General features: G+C 48.2%; 7 protein-coding genes across 7 annotated transcripts; 3 read left to right on the top strand and 4 right to left on the bottom strand.

Annotated features, from left to right (window-relative positions):
* Positions 1 to 82: 82 nt before the first annotated feature.
* On the bottom strand, positions 83 to 2,419 carry N7487_009621 (aminotransferase class 3; the record flags this gene model as incomplete). The annotated part of the gene is made up of 4 exons (XM_056877351.1): positions 83 to 602; positions 671 to 991; positions 1,075 to 2,123; positions 2,180 to 2,419. The coding sequence occupies 4 exons, from the start codon at positions 2,417 to 2,419 to the stop codon at positions 83 to 85; spliced, it is 2,130 nt and encodes a 709-aa protein (XP_056725931.1).
* Positions 2,420 to 3,090: 671 nt separating this feature from the next.
* Positions 3,091 to 5,302, top strand: N7487_009622 (aminotransferase class 3; the record flags this gene model as incomplete). The annotated part of the gene is made up of 3 exons (XM_056877352.1): positions 3,091 to 3,508; positions 3,599 to 4,291; positions 4,362 to 5,302. 3 exons carry the CDS (start codon positions 3,091 to 3,093, stop codon positions 5,300 to 5,302), a joined length of 2,052 nt encoding a protein of 683 aa, XP_056725932.1.
* A 157-nt stretch (positions 5,303 to 5,459) lies between these two features.
* On the bottom strand, positions 5,460 to 6,821 carry N7487_009623 (uncharacterized protein; the record flags this gene model as incomplete). Its single annotated transcript, XM_056877353.1, has 3 exons — positions 5,460 to 5,621; positions 5,680 to 6,284; positions 6,545 to 6,821. The coding sequence occupies 3 exons, from the start codon at positions 6,819 to 6,821 to the stop codon at positions 5,460 to 5,462; spliced, it is 1,044 nt and encodes a 347-aa protein (XP_056725933.1).
* Positions 6,822 to 9,626: 2,805 nt separating this feature from the next.
* N7487_009624 (aromatic amino acid ammonia-lyase) lies at positions 9,627 to 11,573 on the top strand (the record flags this gene model as incomplete). The annotated part of the gene is made up of 1 exon (XM_056877354.1): positions 9,627 to 11,573. The coding sequence occupies one exon, from the start codon at positions 9,627 to 9,629 to the stop codon at positions 11,571 to 11,573; it is 1,947 nt and encodes a 648-aa protein (XP_056725934.1).
* A 332-nt stretch (positions 11,574 to 11,905) lies between these two features.
* On the bottom strand, positions 11,906 to 12,931 carry N7487_009625 (alpha/beta fold hydrolase; the record flags this gene model as incomplete). Its single annotated transcript, XM_056877355.1, has 2 exons — positions 11,906 to 12,838; positions 12,926 to 12,931. 2 exons carry the CDS (start codon positions 12,929 to 12,931, stop codon positions 11,906 to 11,908), a joined length of 939 nt encoding a protein of 312 aa, XP_056725935.1.
* Positions 12,932 to 13,414: 483 nt separating this feature from the next.
* Positions 13,415 to 13,777, bottom strand: N7487_009626 (uncharacterized protein; the record flags this gene model as incomplete). The annotated part of the gene is made up of 1 exon (XM_056877356.1): positions 13,415 to 13,777. One exon carries the CDS (start codon positions 13,775 to 13,777, stop codon positions 13,415 to 13,417), a length of 363 nt encoding a protein of 120 aa, XP_056725936.1.
* A 704-nt stretch (positions 13,778 to 14,481) lies between these two features.
* Positions 14,482 to 14,694, top strand: N7487_009627 (uncharacterized protein; the record flags this gene model as incomplete). Its single annotated transcript, XM_056877357.1, has 1 exon — positions 14,482 to 14,694. The coding sequence occupies one exon, from the start codon at positions 14,482 to 14,484 to the stop codon at positions 14,692 to 14,694; it is 213 nt and encodes a 70-aa protein (XP_056725937.1).
* Positions 14,695 to 14,773: the final 79 nt, after the last annotated feature.

A 14,773-nucleotide genomic window follows, 5' to 3' on the forward strand; every position in this document is an offset into this window, starting at 1 on the left:
AGAGGGCCTTAAAATGTATCCTTAAATGGTAAATCTATCTCTTCGACAAATGTGATTGTATCTGCTGCTAGTAAACACTGCGTTATTTTGCAACAAATATGGCCTCAAGGAAGTATTTCAGTTGAGCCTCAATGACCCGAGAATCCAGAGGTATGACAGTCCCGACAATTCCATCCGGTCGGACAACAGCCACGGCTCCCATATTGGGATCGATGCCGTAAGTATTATACCCCGTATCAGAAAGAGCGTAGGTAGTCATTTCTGCATCTCGCTTCGTACAACTGGGAAGCAGCCCCCAAAGATCATATTCCGACATTTCAAAGAGCTGCTCTGAAGGTCCAGTAGGCGCGTGAACCATCTCAGGAGTGACCACAGAAGTCTTCAACAGGGCTATGGAGAATTTGGGAACAACTCGCTCGAGGACAATCTGAATAGCTTTGGCAGAGTCACTCGCCGGGCTAAGGATATCGCGCCCGCATAATATGACCACTTTAAAGCTACCAGCATCGGGAGCCAAGCTGTCATGGATATCCCATTGACAACCATCTGCAAGACGCAGCATGCGTATGTTCACGAGCCGCTTGCCTGGCTTGATCATGCCGCTGTTGGGATGAAGCCCCCATCATTCTCGACTGTGCCAAAGATGAAGTTTGATGTGTTATCAGCAGACGTCTGCGCTGGTTTGACCACCACGACAGACTCGGCATACTCAATTCCACAGCCGCTAGTGAACCCCGAGATGTCCTGGTAAAGCTTAGTGCATTCTTCTTGGTAGCCAGGCTGCTTCTTCCTTTCGCTATCCGCCCATTGCATGCTGTACCATCGACGATCAAGCTCAACCAGTTGCTGAGCGATAAGCCGGCGCTCTGAGACGTAGCTTTGGAGCAAGCTGGTAGAATTAGCAGCGGTTCCAAACACGGCATGCGTGAGCTTCCAGGCTAGATTGAATGAGTCCGCCATGCTGACATTCATGCCCTGGCCGAGTTTGGGGCTGTGTGTGTGGCATGCTGCTCGAAAAAATAGTCACTGGTCAGTTTCCTGAAGTTCCCTCAATGTGATACTCGAGATCCAGACTTACCATCTCCTACTAAGAAAACTCTAGGAATGCCGTTGGAGTCTGCCTTTGCGAAATCAGATGCGACACGTTGCCCAATTGCGTATGCAGTGGACCAGTCGGTCTCCGTGCCTTTTTTGAGCGTCATTTGGAAAGGAGCAAATATTTCGGCTAGGCGTTGATAAATACAATCATCCTTGATGCTCGACTTTCTGTTCTGGTTGATAATGAAAACGCTTTTAGCATCTGGATGGCCTACTCCGTGCGTCGTGTATGAAGATTGTTGGCTTTTCAACTCGATGTCATTCATATCCACGTAGAATCGGGTAAGCCATTCTCCGTCAGTATTCCTCTCTCGTGGAATGATCATCGCCATACCAGAATTATTCTGTACTGTTGTGAGTCTCCTAATGTCAGGAAAGTCAGTATCGGCGACAAAGTCAATGACGCCCCAGACATGATCAGTTGAGTCACCTTCCATGGCGATATAGAAGTTTTTCCGGACCGTTGAGTGGGCACCGTCTGCACCGACAAGATATTTGCACCTGATCTTCCGGGAGGTCGTTTGGGTTCCTGAATCATCCCCGATAGTGATCAGTACCGGGTGACTTGGAACAGTCTCGTCTATACATGATTCGATAACATGGGGCCCGCGACAAAGTGCTTCCGGGGCATTGCTTTTGAGATCTTCCTCCAAGATCCGCTCAATCTGACCCTGTTGAATACTTAAGAGCTGCTTCATCCGTGCGTTGGGTGCAATAGCGAGCCTTTGCCGCATAACACGTTTCATCCTGGAGTTGTTTGGCGTGGACGCGGGAAGAGATTCAGGCTCCTGGCAGGAGGAAGGAACCTCTGCCCAACGGGCTCTCTCGCCGACTTCAGTAGATACTTTCATAAGCTCTTCGTAAAGTCCCAGTACTTTGAACATCTCTAAAGAGCGAGCATGAAGTCCATCTGCGTGCCCCGCGGATCGTACATGTAATCGAGGGTCAATGCATAAGAGAGAGGTTTTTTCGGTGAATCCGTAGCGTGCCAGAAGAGAAGCGAGCAAGAGGCCAGCAGGCCCGGCCTTTTGGTCATGGTCACCTCACTTATTCAATCAAATTTGATGGGAGTAAAGCTTACGCCAGCGACAACTACATCGTAACACTCAAGTTGTTCAACAACCTCCACCCCGGAAACTGGTTGCTCCATAGAGCCTGGAAATGGTGAAATTATAGAGAATTCTTCAGGCGAGGGAGTGCCACCAGGCTCATCCTCAACCTCCCGGATATTCAGGGTGACTTTTCCTGAATCAACTTCGGGGACTGCAGTTGCCCCAAAGTCCAGAGGCTTTATATTTGAATATTCGTGCTTTTCGTTCATTTTTTCAGCGTTACTTAGTACCAAGAAGGAAGAATTTGAAAGAGAAATGGGAGGGAATAGATATTTCTAGGGCTCCATGATTAAGAGATATCTAAATAGTGGAACCCCGGAAGGTGTTGAGGTCTCTTCCGAGAGACGAAAGATCTACTACTAAGAACTGCATAGACGCATTTCATTCATTTCAGCTAGTAGTGTGATTTATCGTCTTAATAATTACCTGATGTAAAGTTTTTATCGAATTACTCATATCAAACGGCCAGAACAGTAAGTCGGCTTAACCCCTTATAGCTAGCGTCTAGTTCCCACGCGAGCCTTGACTTACCCTGAGATTTATTCCTGAAACACTACAATGAATTTATGACTAATTTTGAAGCTATCTCATTAATTCCTCTCTCCCATGTTAGGATGGCACTTCAGCATGTCAAATTATAGAGAAAGGATTGAAGGTACCCGTAGGGATCAAATACTATCGTACTGGTATGACATCCATCCTTACAGTCTCAGAACGAAGCATGACATAGGATGGTCATCTTAATTGTAATAGAGGGCGGGGATCCCCACCACACTATTCAGTCCTATTATTTAAGAGCCGATGTATGGACCTCCCAAGCCAATTTGCCCTCTCATCTCCCAGTACAAATTTCCCTTTACTTTCGATTAAAGCAAGCATCATGACTACCTCCCTGATCTCCATTGAAGGTCCGTCTTTGTCTTATTCAAATGGTGATCCCCTTAAAACCGAGTTTGAAGTTGCAGCCAAGAAGAATGCAGTATCCCCGAACCCCACGGATGAGACCACTTTCCTCTTCCATAGGTCCTTCGAGCATCCGCTTAAGTTAATGGAACGCTCCGATGGTCATATGATTACAATGGGGGATGGTCATCAAATTCTTGATGCATGCGGTGGGGCTGCAGTTGCTTGTATTGGACAGGGAAACGAGGAGGTGATTGCTGCTGCAGTGGCGCAAATGCGCAAAATCACATACGCCCATCCATTGTCATACACTACGACCGCTGCGGAGGGTCTTGCAAAATCTTTCCTCGGTGGAAATCCCTGGGATTTCCAGAAAATGTTTATTGTGGGCAGTGGTAAGTGGGCAAATATGCTTCTCTTGTGTCCAAAATGACACCCAAATCGGGATGAAAAAAGATTTCTGACGATTCAACCCTGTCTTCTAGGTAGTGAGGCCAATGATGTAGCCATCAAGTTGGCTCGACACTATTTTGTCGAGAAAGGAGAGCCAGAGCGCGTCAATTTCGTTGCCAGGGCACAGGCATTTCACGGCAATACTATTGGATCTCTGTCTCTTAGCTCCCATGTAGCTCGTCGTCGACCTTACCTTCCAATTATCTTGGGAGATCGAGTCAGCCATGTTAGTCCCGCTTATGCATACCAATATATGGCACCTGGTGAGACGGAAGCAGGGTTTGTTGCTCGCCTTGCCAGTGAGCTGGAGGGTGAGTTCCTGCGACTCGGTCCACACACAGTGGTGGCATTCGTTGCAGAGACCGTCGTCGGTGCGACAAGTGGCTGCGTTACCGCCCCGGCAGGCTACTTCATAGCCGTCAAGGCCGTCTGCGATAAGTACGGTATTCTCCTGATTCTCGACGAAATCATGTGTGGAGCTGGTCGTACGGGTACCAAGTTTGCGTTTGAACAGGAAAACGTGATTCCTGATATTGTCACACTTGGGAAGGGTCTGGGTGGTGGATATGCACCCATCGCAGCCATTATTGCGCACAAGCGTGTGTGTGATGGATTCCGCGGCGGATCTTCGAAAGCCTTCAATCACGGGCAAACATACCAGGCCCACCCCCTCTCGTGCGCCATCGCTACCTCTGTTCAAACTATTATTCAACGAGATAACCTTAGTAAGTTCATTCATTCCTGATCCTTTATGCCTCACGTGTATGGCTTAAACACTGACACGGATCGTTCAAGTTGATCGCTGTGCGCATCTCGGTAAGTTGTTAGGTGCTATGCTCAAAGAACAGTTCGCCGATTGCGAGTACGTTGGAGATATTCGTGGCCGCGGATTGTTCTGGGCTCTTGAGTTTGTCCAGTCGCGCCACACGAAAAAGCCATTTTCGGCATCAGTCGGATTTTCAAGCAAGATGCAAATGGAGAGCTTCCGACGTGGGGTCTCACTTTATCCTGGCTCAGGCTCTGTGGATGGCGAGTTTGGTGACCATTTGATGTTTGCACCGGCATACACTAGTAGTGAGGAAGAGATTTTGCACATCGTTCAAACCGCCCGGGATGCCTATGACCAAGTAGTCTCTCAGTTGAACCTTCCCACGAAATCTTGTGCACTTGTACAACAATACGATGATGGGAGCTCTTCAAACCTCCGGCCATTAAAGCGATATATTACAACCCATGATGTGAATGGCAAAGCTATTTTCTATGATGAAAACTTCGAGGACATCATCCCAATTGTTCCACCGGGTAATATTGAGAGGGCGGGATTGCACGTTCACTATCACACGCAAGGCTTTCCCGTTGATCTGAGCGGAGGTAAGGACCTAAAGCACTACTTTGAATCACCTCAAAACATTCCCCTGGTTAATAAAGGTGGTTCAATATGCCGAATTGTGGATCTGGGTCCGGGTCAAAGGTCGCCGATGCACCGAACAATCAGTCTCGATTATGGGGTTGTTCTGGCTGGCGAGATAGACCTTGTTCTAGAGAATTGGGATGGCCCAACAAAACGACTGAATGTTGGGGATGTCAGTATTCAGCGAGGCACGATTCATGGCTGGATAAATCCTAGCAAGGATCAATGGTCACGAATGCTTTACGTCCTACTCCCATCTGAGAAGCTGAAAATCAACGATACTGACCTGGATGTGGAACTTGATGGCTTGGTACTACCAGAATGATTGTTAAATTTTGGATATCAATTTCATATATTAGGCTTTGCAGTTATATAAGTGGTTAAATTGACAAGTCGAGATGTGAGAAAGACGTTTTAGGGAAGTGCTGTATGGCATTCTTAGAAATCTTTCAGCAGATCGACCCTTATTCGTCAATTTAAGTTCACAGACAAGAGATGACAGCTCGAATTAGCTGCTCCCTTGGAATATGACCTGCCAAATTCAACAACAACATGACTGCTAGGGCAAGGTTCGAGCGATCCCTTGGGCGCAAGGTCGGGTTCGCCGATGCCAAGCCCACGATAAATGCCCAGAACTTGGGATGCTAGGATTTTGAATCAACGCTTTGTTTTGCAACTTGGATAGATTTCCCATACACTTACCTCATTTGTCACAATTCTCTTCATTTGAATGATACGCTGTGATGTGGCATCCGCGGGTCCATTCGGCGAATCGAGAATAAGAGGTCTAAGCTTACATACAAGCCCACTATGAGCACTGCAGCTCTCCGTTATGAGGAGCGACTCGCAAATCTTCGTGATCTCTTCATTAAAGCCTTCTCGCTCCCTGACGGCCCATTGAGTGGAGGATCGGAATATCTCCCAGAGGACTCGAGACAGCCGCCGTTCACGGCTCAATGATTGTTCAATAGACAGTGGCGAAGACTCAGGAAAGGTCGAGCTATAGTATGCTGTCACCATGGAATCAAAGTTCTCAAATCCAGCGTCCTCCACGCGCTCCAGAAGATAGTCGAGACGTTCATCCATGGAATCCCGGTGTCCCGGAAGTGAAGGTTTCAACGCTCCGCTGTCTCTGATATGCGAACTTGTGGGTGTGGTTTTCTGAGCTTCAGAGCCCATTGTGGATTCACACAGCATCCTTGGTTCTTGATTAGACCTCCAAGAGCCAAAGTCTACAGGTTCATTGAACTTCGGGGCTATCACTTGCTGATAACCCAACGCCGCATCGTGGGCCATCTCAGAAAGTGCTAGGATGATATTAGTATGGTCAAAAACAACACAACAAACATGAGATACCTCTTGCCATTCCGTTTCCTTCGTCATGTTGTTGGATGAAATTCGATCCATCCTGTTGAAGATGTTTCAGTTTGTTGGAGAATTGCGCTTGAAGCTCAAATAGATCCCGAATGATAAGTTCTTGCGATGGCATTCTTTCTCTTGATGGGCAATCTAATGGAAATATCTGAGCATGGCTTGTTTTTTTACCCGAGTTTTGGGATAAACATACTCATTAAGATCTGTTCATGGCCAAAAATTCCTTCGTTGCTCAATATTTCATCTGACATCTGGCCGGTTGGAGATTGTGGTTTCAAAAGCTGCTGAGGCACTTCCGTATGGGCTTGTGAATATTGATTGAGCTTGAAGGGGAAATGGTCCTCCTCGGCAGTATGTGACGCTTGTACAGACTCGCTGGCCAAATGATTGTCGGTCGTGTTCGCCTGTGAATCTGCTTTCTCCGCGTATACGGCTACCTTTGCTTGGAGCTCTTCAATACGTGCATTCATGCGATGACCTTTGATTAATCGTTAATAAGGCTAACACTAAAATGCAGAAAAACTAACGATATCGTCTCTGGGCAACTCGGTTTTGCACCCTCTTCCTTTCTCTGGGGCTGGTGGCTTTTGTCCAATCGTCGCATGGAGATAATTCGCTCACGTTTGGCAGGTTAGAAGATGACTGAACATCTGAAGATTTGCTGGAATCGAGCTCTAGTGACATGGGATGCGTAGAGAGATGAGAAGTAAACAATCTTTTTTTTTTTTTGAAAGCTCCAACAAAAATTGGGCATAGGAGACAGCTAATCTAGTTTTTATCATGAACTCTCTTTGGCTGAGGATTGATTCTTTAGCCTGGCCGGAAATAACCTAAGGAACCCGCGACGTATTTCATACTTGCTTAGTGCTTACTTTCATTCAATTAAAAACTCCGGAGCTGCAGCTTAAACATGATGTGACATTCCATATAGGCGCTAATGCGCTGGCGTACCGATTTTACCCCTCCTGGGACCACCCCCGACTTCGAGACAAAGTTGTTGGTGGGGGATCTTCGTGAGATTAGCGACCTTCAGCTCAACTTCGTTATCTCGGCGTACTATTGTATATGGCTTCCCCTTGTCTCTTTTGCCCCAGCAGAGAATTACAGCACTCCACGAGTCCCCGGAGCAAAAAAGCCTGGTTCTTCTCTCTCGGATGGGTCTCCTTTTAATATGTTGGATAGATTATGTGGATAGGTTTCTGATTATCTCCCTCAAAATCTATGTTTGAGATGGCGAAGCTGTCAATGGACAGTGAACGATACTTCAGATATAGCCCTGGAGGTAATCACTATACACCAAGCAATCCGGAATCAGCACGAGTAGGGCGTCCGACGGATCTTGCCGACACTATACATTTAAGCTCCACAACTATACAGCTAGGAATACAGCGCCACGGCCATAGCTTAAGTCCGGAGTCCGGAGTACTGCGATCGGTTAGGAACGGTTTCGGAGATTTTTGGCTCAGACAAAAGTACCGGGATCGTATACGGCCCGTATGCACAATGTAGTATGATTCGCGCAAACTCACCAGTCTCATCCAATGACGGTTTCCAATTTATCGCCCTTTTGGCCCCCTCTATCTTGCTCTCATTGCTACCCCCTTATTCCACTTTAGCTACCACCGATCCCTGCCCCTTTCAGTCCCATGCAGTTTCCCTTCAATTTACCCGTAGATGTCGCTTGAATTGACATCCAGTTCACTCTCGCTGTTTAAGATATAATAGCACTTGTATAGGAGCAGAACCACTAGTATTCAGAGTGATCCAGCCCAAAGCCGCACTGTGTGATTTCGTGTCAGTGCTCTTACTCCACCCCAATGCGAGTGATTGCGCGTCATGCTGCAAAGCAATCTAAGCTATCTCTCTGCCAATGCACCTTACTCGCCTTTGATCTTACCTCCCTCCACATCCACATCCACATCCACATCCTACAAAGTGCCAGCCTACCCTTGACGCTGCATGCCACAATCAAACTTAGGCATCACAGAAGAACATGAATCCCATGAGGCCCAGTTTTTGTCCTCGTCAGCCTCCCCCACTTGCTCTGCACCCAGTTCATGAATATCCGGAACCATGACCCGGTTATATAGGCCAATGCAAAGATACCGCACTTGCCCCTAATGGGCCAATGCTGTGTATTACGGCTAATTCTAGGATGCAACTACTATATTAACGCCCTATATATTAACATTCACTCTATAAACTAAGAGTAGTCTGTCAATCTCTTGATAGCCTACAGATTATTACTAGACGGCTTTAATGGCCCGGACTGTCCACGCGGTCGACGAATAAATAAATAGTCCCGATACCTCCGACAACCCATGTACAGATGAATCTGCATGTGGCACGTCAGGGGGGATTATCAGTATATAGCATTATCCCGAAGAGGCCGCTGGGAAGGATGAACTTAAGACCATAGCCTAACCAGTAGGGATTATGTTGAGACCGTGGCTGCCTAATATAGCTAAGCTCACATGTGACTGATCCAGTAGTCAGATAGTTTCTCTATCTTCCTTTCTCCTCTTCGTCCGTCTCTCTCTTTGCGAATCTATGCCTCTTCCTTCTTAGAGAACCTCCAGTGTAGCTTGTAGAGATTCCCTTCCATATCTAGTTGAACCGATCTACTCCATGAGCTCGCGCGTTAAGGATGGTCACAAAAGGCCATCCATGAGGACCGGGATTCATAGTGGCCCTGCCGTATGCGTTCCGTCTCAGCTGCATAACACGGGACGTTATCTATATTACCCATGAATTTTTTTTTTTTTTTTCGTGCCCTAGTTGTGTAAATCGTTATTATAGCGCTCGGATATGGCGGTTACATACCAATTGTGTTTCTTACAAGTGTGCAATGAATGAAATAGTGGACTAACTAGTTACTTACTCATACTTACTAATATAACTACATTTAACTAGTTTTACCATTCTAAAGAGGAGAAAATAAAACAGAGATAATACTAAAGCTGATATTCCATTTCAACCAAGCTTTTACGTTAAGTCTCTTCTTACTAATATCTAGCCCTATATCCTATTTCTCTGTACCAAAATAGAAATGAAACTTAGTACAAGCTCAAAAAGAAGAATCTTCGTCAAAAAGGAGAAAAAATGATATCTTACTAAAAAAGTATTAAATTCCACTAGGTAGATACCGGGTTATTATACTAAGAGATAATTCCCTTTTCATAAGAATCACGGATCGCTGTCTTCAATCGCGAAGGATATAGAACAGCAGTTCTTTGTTCTTTACTTTCTGTCTACGCGCCTCCTTCTGAATCAACATGACCACTCCAGCACGCCTGTTCACAGATTTAGTCCTATCACAGTGGCGTGATGCTTCGTCGTCGGGCGAGGTGGCCGTTAGTGGAGGGGATCTGACCATCGCCGATGTGGTGGCAGTCTCGAGGCACTTAGCACACGTGGATCTTACCTCAGCGTCCATCGATGCCATCGAAGCATGCAGCAAAATCATCCCGGAGAGGATCGCCCAGGGCGAAGTCATCTATGGCGTCAACACGGGGTTCGGCGGCAGCGCCGACGCAAGGTCCCACGATGTTGAGAGGGTCCAGCAGAGCCTTATTAGTCACCTAACGTGCGGCATCATCGCGGACGGCAAGCAGGTGCTGGCCCTGGGCAGCAATGGGCGTCCAAGCGAGAGCAATGGGCGTCCAAGCGAGAGCAACGGGCATCCAAGCGAGAGCAACGGGCATTCAAGTCAAAATAACAGCAAGTCGAATGGACAAAAAAGACAACAACGTGTGTCGATCCAAATTTCGCTTCCGCTTAATGACTCGCTCGCCGCTACCTGCATGCCGGAGTCGTGGGCGAGGGCTTCCATGCTTATCCGCCTGAACTCCCTAGCCGGTGGTGCATCGGGCATTCGGGTCGACATCGCGGAATCTCTGATGAGCCTGTTGAACAAGGACATCGTGCCGCGCATACCCGTTCGTGGGAGCATTTCGGCCTCCGGGGACCTCAGCTCACTCGCGTGGATCTGCGCCCTGATGCAAGGCAAGATGTCCGCTACGGCTTTTAGCGGTCCAAGAGACATTGAGGGGGCTAGAAGAGTGACGAGGGCCGACGTCGCCTTATCAGAAGCCGGCATAAAACCCATCAGCCTGCACGCCAAGGAAGGCCTCGCCATCGTCAATGGCACAGCCGTGTCAGCCGGGGTGGCAGCTCTGGCGGCCCACGAGTCCCTCCACCTAGCGGCGTTGTCGCAGGTGCTGACGGCTATGAGTGTGGAGGCGCTACGGGGCAGTGATGAGAGCTTTGAGCCCTTCATCGCGCGGGTACGCCCACATCCTGGGCAGGTGGACAGCGCGCGGAACATCAAGGCGTTCCTGACTGGGTCACAGCTACTCAACCGGCATGACAGCCGGAACGTGGCGACGTTGCGACAAGATCGATACTCCCTGCGCACGGCGAGCCAGTGGATCGGCCCCGTCCTGGAGGACTTTAGTTTGGCATACGACCAGCTAACGGTCGAGCTTAACTCGGTGACAGACAACCCGCTGATCGACACAGAGACGGGCCGCGTGCTCCACGGCGGCAACTTTCAGGCACGCGCCGTCACATCGGCTGTCGAGAAGCTCCGCCAGGGCCTACAGAGTATCGGCCGCATGCTCTTTACCCAGTGCACCGAGATGATCAACCCAGCTACCAGCTGGGGCCTGCCGCCCAACTTATGCTCCGACGACTCTAACAACTCATTCCTGTTTAAGGGGCTTGATGTGGTCGTTGCCGCCCTAACCTCCGAGCTGGGCTTCCTGGCCAACCCTGTCGGGTCGCACGTCCAGACGGCCGAGATGGGCAACCAGGCTCTCAACTCCCTGGCGCTAGTGTCGGCCCGGTACACACTTGAGGCCGTGGACGTGCTGTCTCAGATCGCCTCGGCGCATCTTCTGGCGCTGTGTCAAGCTCTTGACCTGCGCACCATAGAGATTGAGGGCCGGAATTATGACGACCCTCCTAACGCGATGCCATACATCGGCCAGGCCTCGCGGCGCATGTATCGCTTCATTCGGAAGGATCTCGGCGTTCCGTTCCTGGACGAAATGCACCTAGCTTCGACCGAGGCCGCAACCCCGGATGGTGCTACGCCAAGCATAGGGCTTTACAATACGCAAGTCTACGAGTCTATCAGGTCTGGACGCTTGTACGATGTCGTTCTAGAGAGTCTCCAAGAAGTGGAGGCGCAACGAAATACGAATGGGAAACCCATGTAGAGCCCTTCTCTACGGCAGGTTTTAGACGCCATCCCGCCAACTGATTTTGTTTGTTTACCGCTTGTTTTACCGTCTTGCCCTCGCCTGTATACTTGGGTTTGGATGATTTAAAAGAGAATAGGATCGAGATAGAACGGGATTTTACTCATGACAAAGGCTTTAAGGGGAGGGGGTAGAGGATATGTCTCGGCTACAAATGATATTGAGCAATGGGAAATCAAACATCTGTATAATACGCAGAACCACTGTATGATTTTCGGCTGTCTAGAGAAATTGATGGCTGGTGAAAGCCTAGCATTGATTTCATGTTGGAAGCTGCGTCAAAAGCAATTTCACTGTGTTTTATTTGCCTCCAAGAACTCTAGCAGCCTATCTGCGACAGCAGATGGTTGCTCTTCGGGGAGAAAGTGCCCACAATCCTCAATCGCGCCCCCGGAAACGTTGGTCGCGAAGTTCTGGACCAAGCGAATCATGTCCGAACCGACAGAGCTGGCGCCACCTAAAGCTAAGACAGGGATTTCGAGCGGTGTTTTCGCATATTCTAGGTTCTGTTTGGTACTGGCTTCAACAGCTCGATAGTACTCAAACCCCCGACTCATTGCCCCTGGCCTTGCATAGGCCTGGATATAGCGTTCGAGTTGATCTTTGGGTAAACCATCCGGATGAACCGTCTTCAATTTGAAGAACCAGGTCAGTAGCTCCCGCTCACGACCGCAAGTCAGAATTTCAGGCAATTCAGGAAGTGCATTGAATGAGAATTGCCAAAGACGCATATTGGTCTGACGAGACAACGGAAACTGAAGCTGAGGCATGAAACCCGGCACTCCCGCATCTAGTATACTGAGCGATTTGATTCTGGATTGAAATTGGGCTGCCCAAGGATAAGCAATCCATCCCCCAATATCGTGACCAACGAGATGGTACTGTCTTTCTTTCAAGACATCGTGAATAGCTTCTGCCATAATTTTGCTAACGTTCGCAGTATCATAGCCATTGAGTGGAGGAAGCGAGTCACCTAAGCCCGGAGGATCGACAGCGAAAAATTGATAATGTTTTGAAATGGGCTCGAATATGTCGCTGAATGCCTCTGCTGTTTGTGGCCAGCCTGGAACGAGAATCAAAGGGGGACCTTGACCGCCAACTATCGCGCGGACTCCGTGGAGGAGACGCATGGCTTGCCATTTTGGTGTCATGATCTTGACGTCCGCCGGGTCGAGTGCGCGGATGAGGAGTGCGAAGGGCGGGCAATTGTAAGCACAGTGATTCTATGCGTGCTATGATATTTCAGTGGATTTATATCATGTTGTAATGAGTCATGCACTAAATTGTGAGTCAGGGCAACGTACACGTACCCACATGGATCGTGGTAGTCTAAACCTATATCGGTACTTCAACTAGGGATCCATTCGAAATGTTTTGAAAATAGTCAACAACCCAAAGAGAAAAATTGCTAAGAAATGCTGTTATTATAATTTACGATGAATTATCAAACATACATGGACAAATATGATGCTGGTGCAAAGATACATATCATAATAGGGACTAGCGCTACGGCAGTCTCCAGGTGCCTGAGCGTAAAGCTAGTAAATAGCGTAGTGTCTTACTTGTTCCTATCCGTCACTTCTGTCAAAAACCATTATAAAAACGACTTTTAGGGCGCTTACCTAGGTAGGAATTTTTGCCCCGGTGATAACAACTTTCCCCTAGGATTCGAGAGACCTCATCGCACAGTTCTCGCCAACATCTCACTCCCAGTGGTCTCCAGTTAAATATTATTGTATTACCGCTGCTATTACCAGTGTTACTAAGCTTACCATAGTAGTCTATAGATAATTCGATTACTAGGAGTTATACAAAGTCGAAACTAATTCCTCTGCACGTCTCCCGTAGACCCGTTGAGTCTCACTCAACCTACAGAGGGGGACGTTCGCATTCTTCTTCCTTATGAAATCCAGAGCCCCTGGGGTTTCAGTCCAGCAAAAACATTGGGATCTCTGTATGATCCACATGGCCACCTCGAGCGGACTCCTGAATTCCGGTTGACTGGAATTCCGCGATCTGGCAACGACAGCCTGAACAAGATCGAACGGCTGATCTGCCAAAGTTTGCGACCAGAAGAAATTCGTTTGATTAATCTTCTTGTAGAGGGCGTCAACCTGGGCATCCAGTTTTGCAATTTTGGCGGACAGATCGGAGCTGCTCATGATATGGCGATTGGCCTTGATTGACTGACGAACTTTGAGGGACTTTTGCCAGGATCTAATCCAGTACCTCTTGAGGGACCTCCGGCCCAACGGCTTGTCGTGCTTGGTGTAGATCCTTGAGATCAAGCGGAATTTTTATTCTCAACAAAGTCAAAGAAAGAAGGAAGGCAATGATGTTCAGATTCCTCCCAAAGGCACCAGGACTTGATGAATCCGTGAATCTCGTCATCCTCATCGAGTCGAATCTAGAGGGCTGAAACCAATCCACCCGAGAGGTAGTTGTCGAGATAGTAGAGCATCATCGTTTTTGACATGGCGAGCATTCCCCCGAGGGACATTTCTGTGTAAGCACGCTCCATACATTCCTGTAGATTAAAATTCGCGACAAAATATTTTTCCCTCTCAGCTGCAAGCAATCGGCTCCCCCCTCAAAAGGCGGCGCACATTGGGGAGTAAGGGATAGTGAGGGCAAGGTCCCAACCGAGCATAGATGTCTTCTACTGTCACCCGATTCTGTTTCACGTAATTACAGAGCTCCTTGGGGGTTTTTTTCGATGTTGGCTCTGGTTATCTCTACTGCAATAAGCCTAGAACCCTGCAGGCGGTGCAGATTTTCAAGTACCTAGGCCAATTCTGACAGGAACGCGACCTACCAAATGTTATTAGACCGAGGCGCGAATCCAGTGGCCAGGCCCGGCCCTAAAATGGAGCTATCAACCACGGCAAATAATGGTTACAAGAGACTGGCTCAGATGATGCTGAAGAGTCTGGGTCGATGTGGTCTAGCCTGGGAAGACTGGCAGCAAAAGTCGGGTTTTGTGGGAGACCTGATCAAGAATACTGATCAAGTGCAGATCAAGCGAGCTTTGCGTCATGCATATTGGCGGAGTTTATATCCTGTTCCCAATCAACGTTAGAGAGAGTATTGCCGGTGTCAATATTTCGCTGGAATTAAATTTACCCAGTACAGCTCAGTCCTTACCACTCCATATATAG

Source organism: Penicillium crustosum (genome assembly GCF_028827405.1).
Source record: "Penicillium crustosum strain IBT 35664 chromosome Unknown utg000004l_segment0_segment0, whole genome shotgun sequence".
NCBI classification, from domain to species: domain Eukaryota; kingdom Fungi; phylum Ascomycota; class Eurotiomycetes; order Eurotiales; family Aspergillaceae; genus Penicillium; species Penicillium crustosum.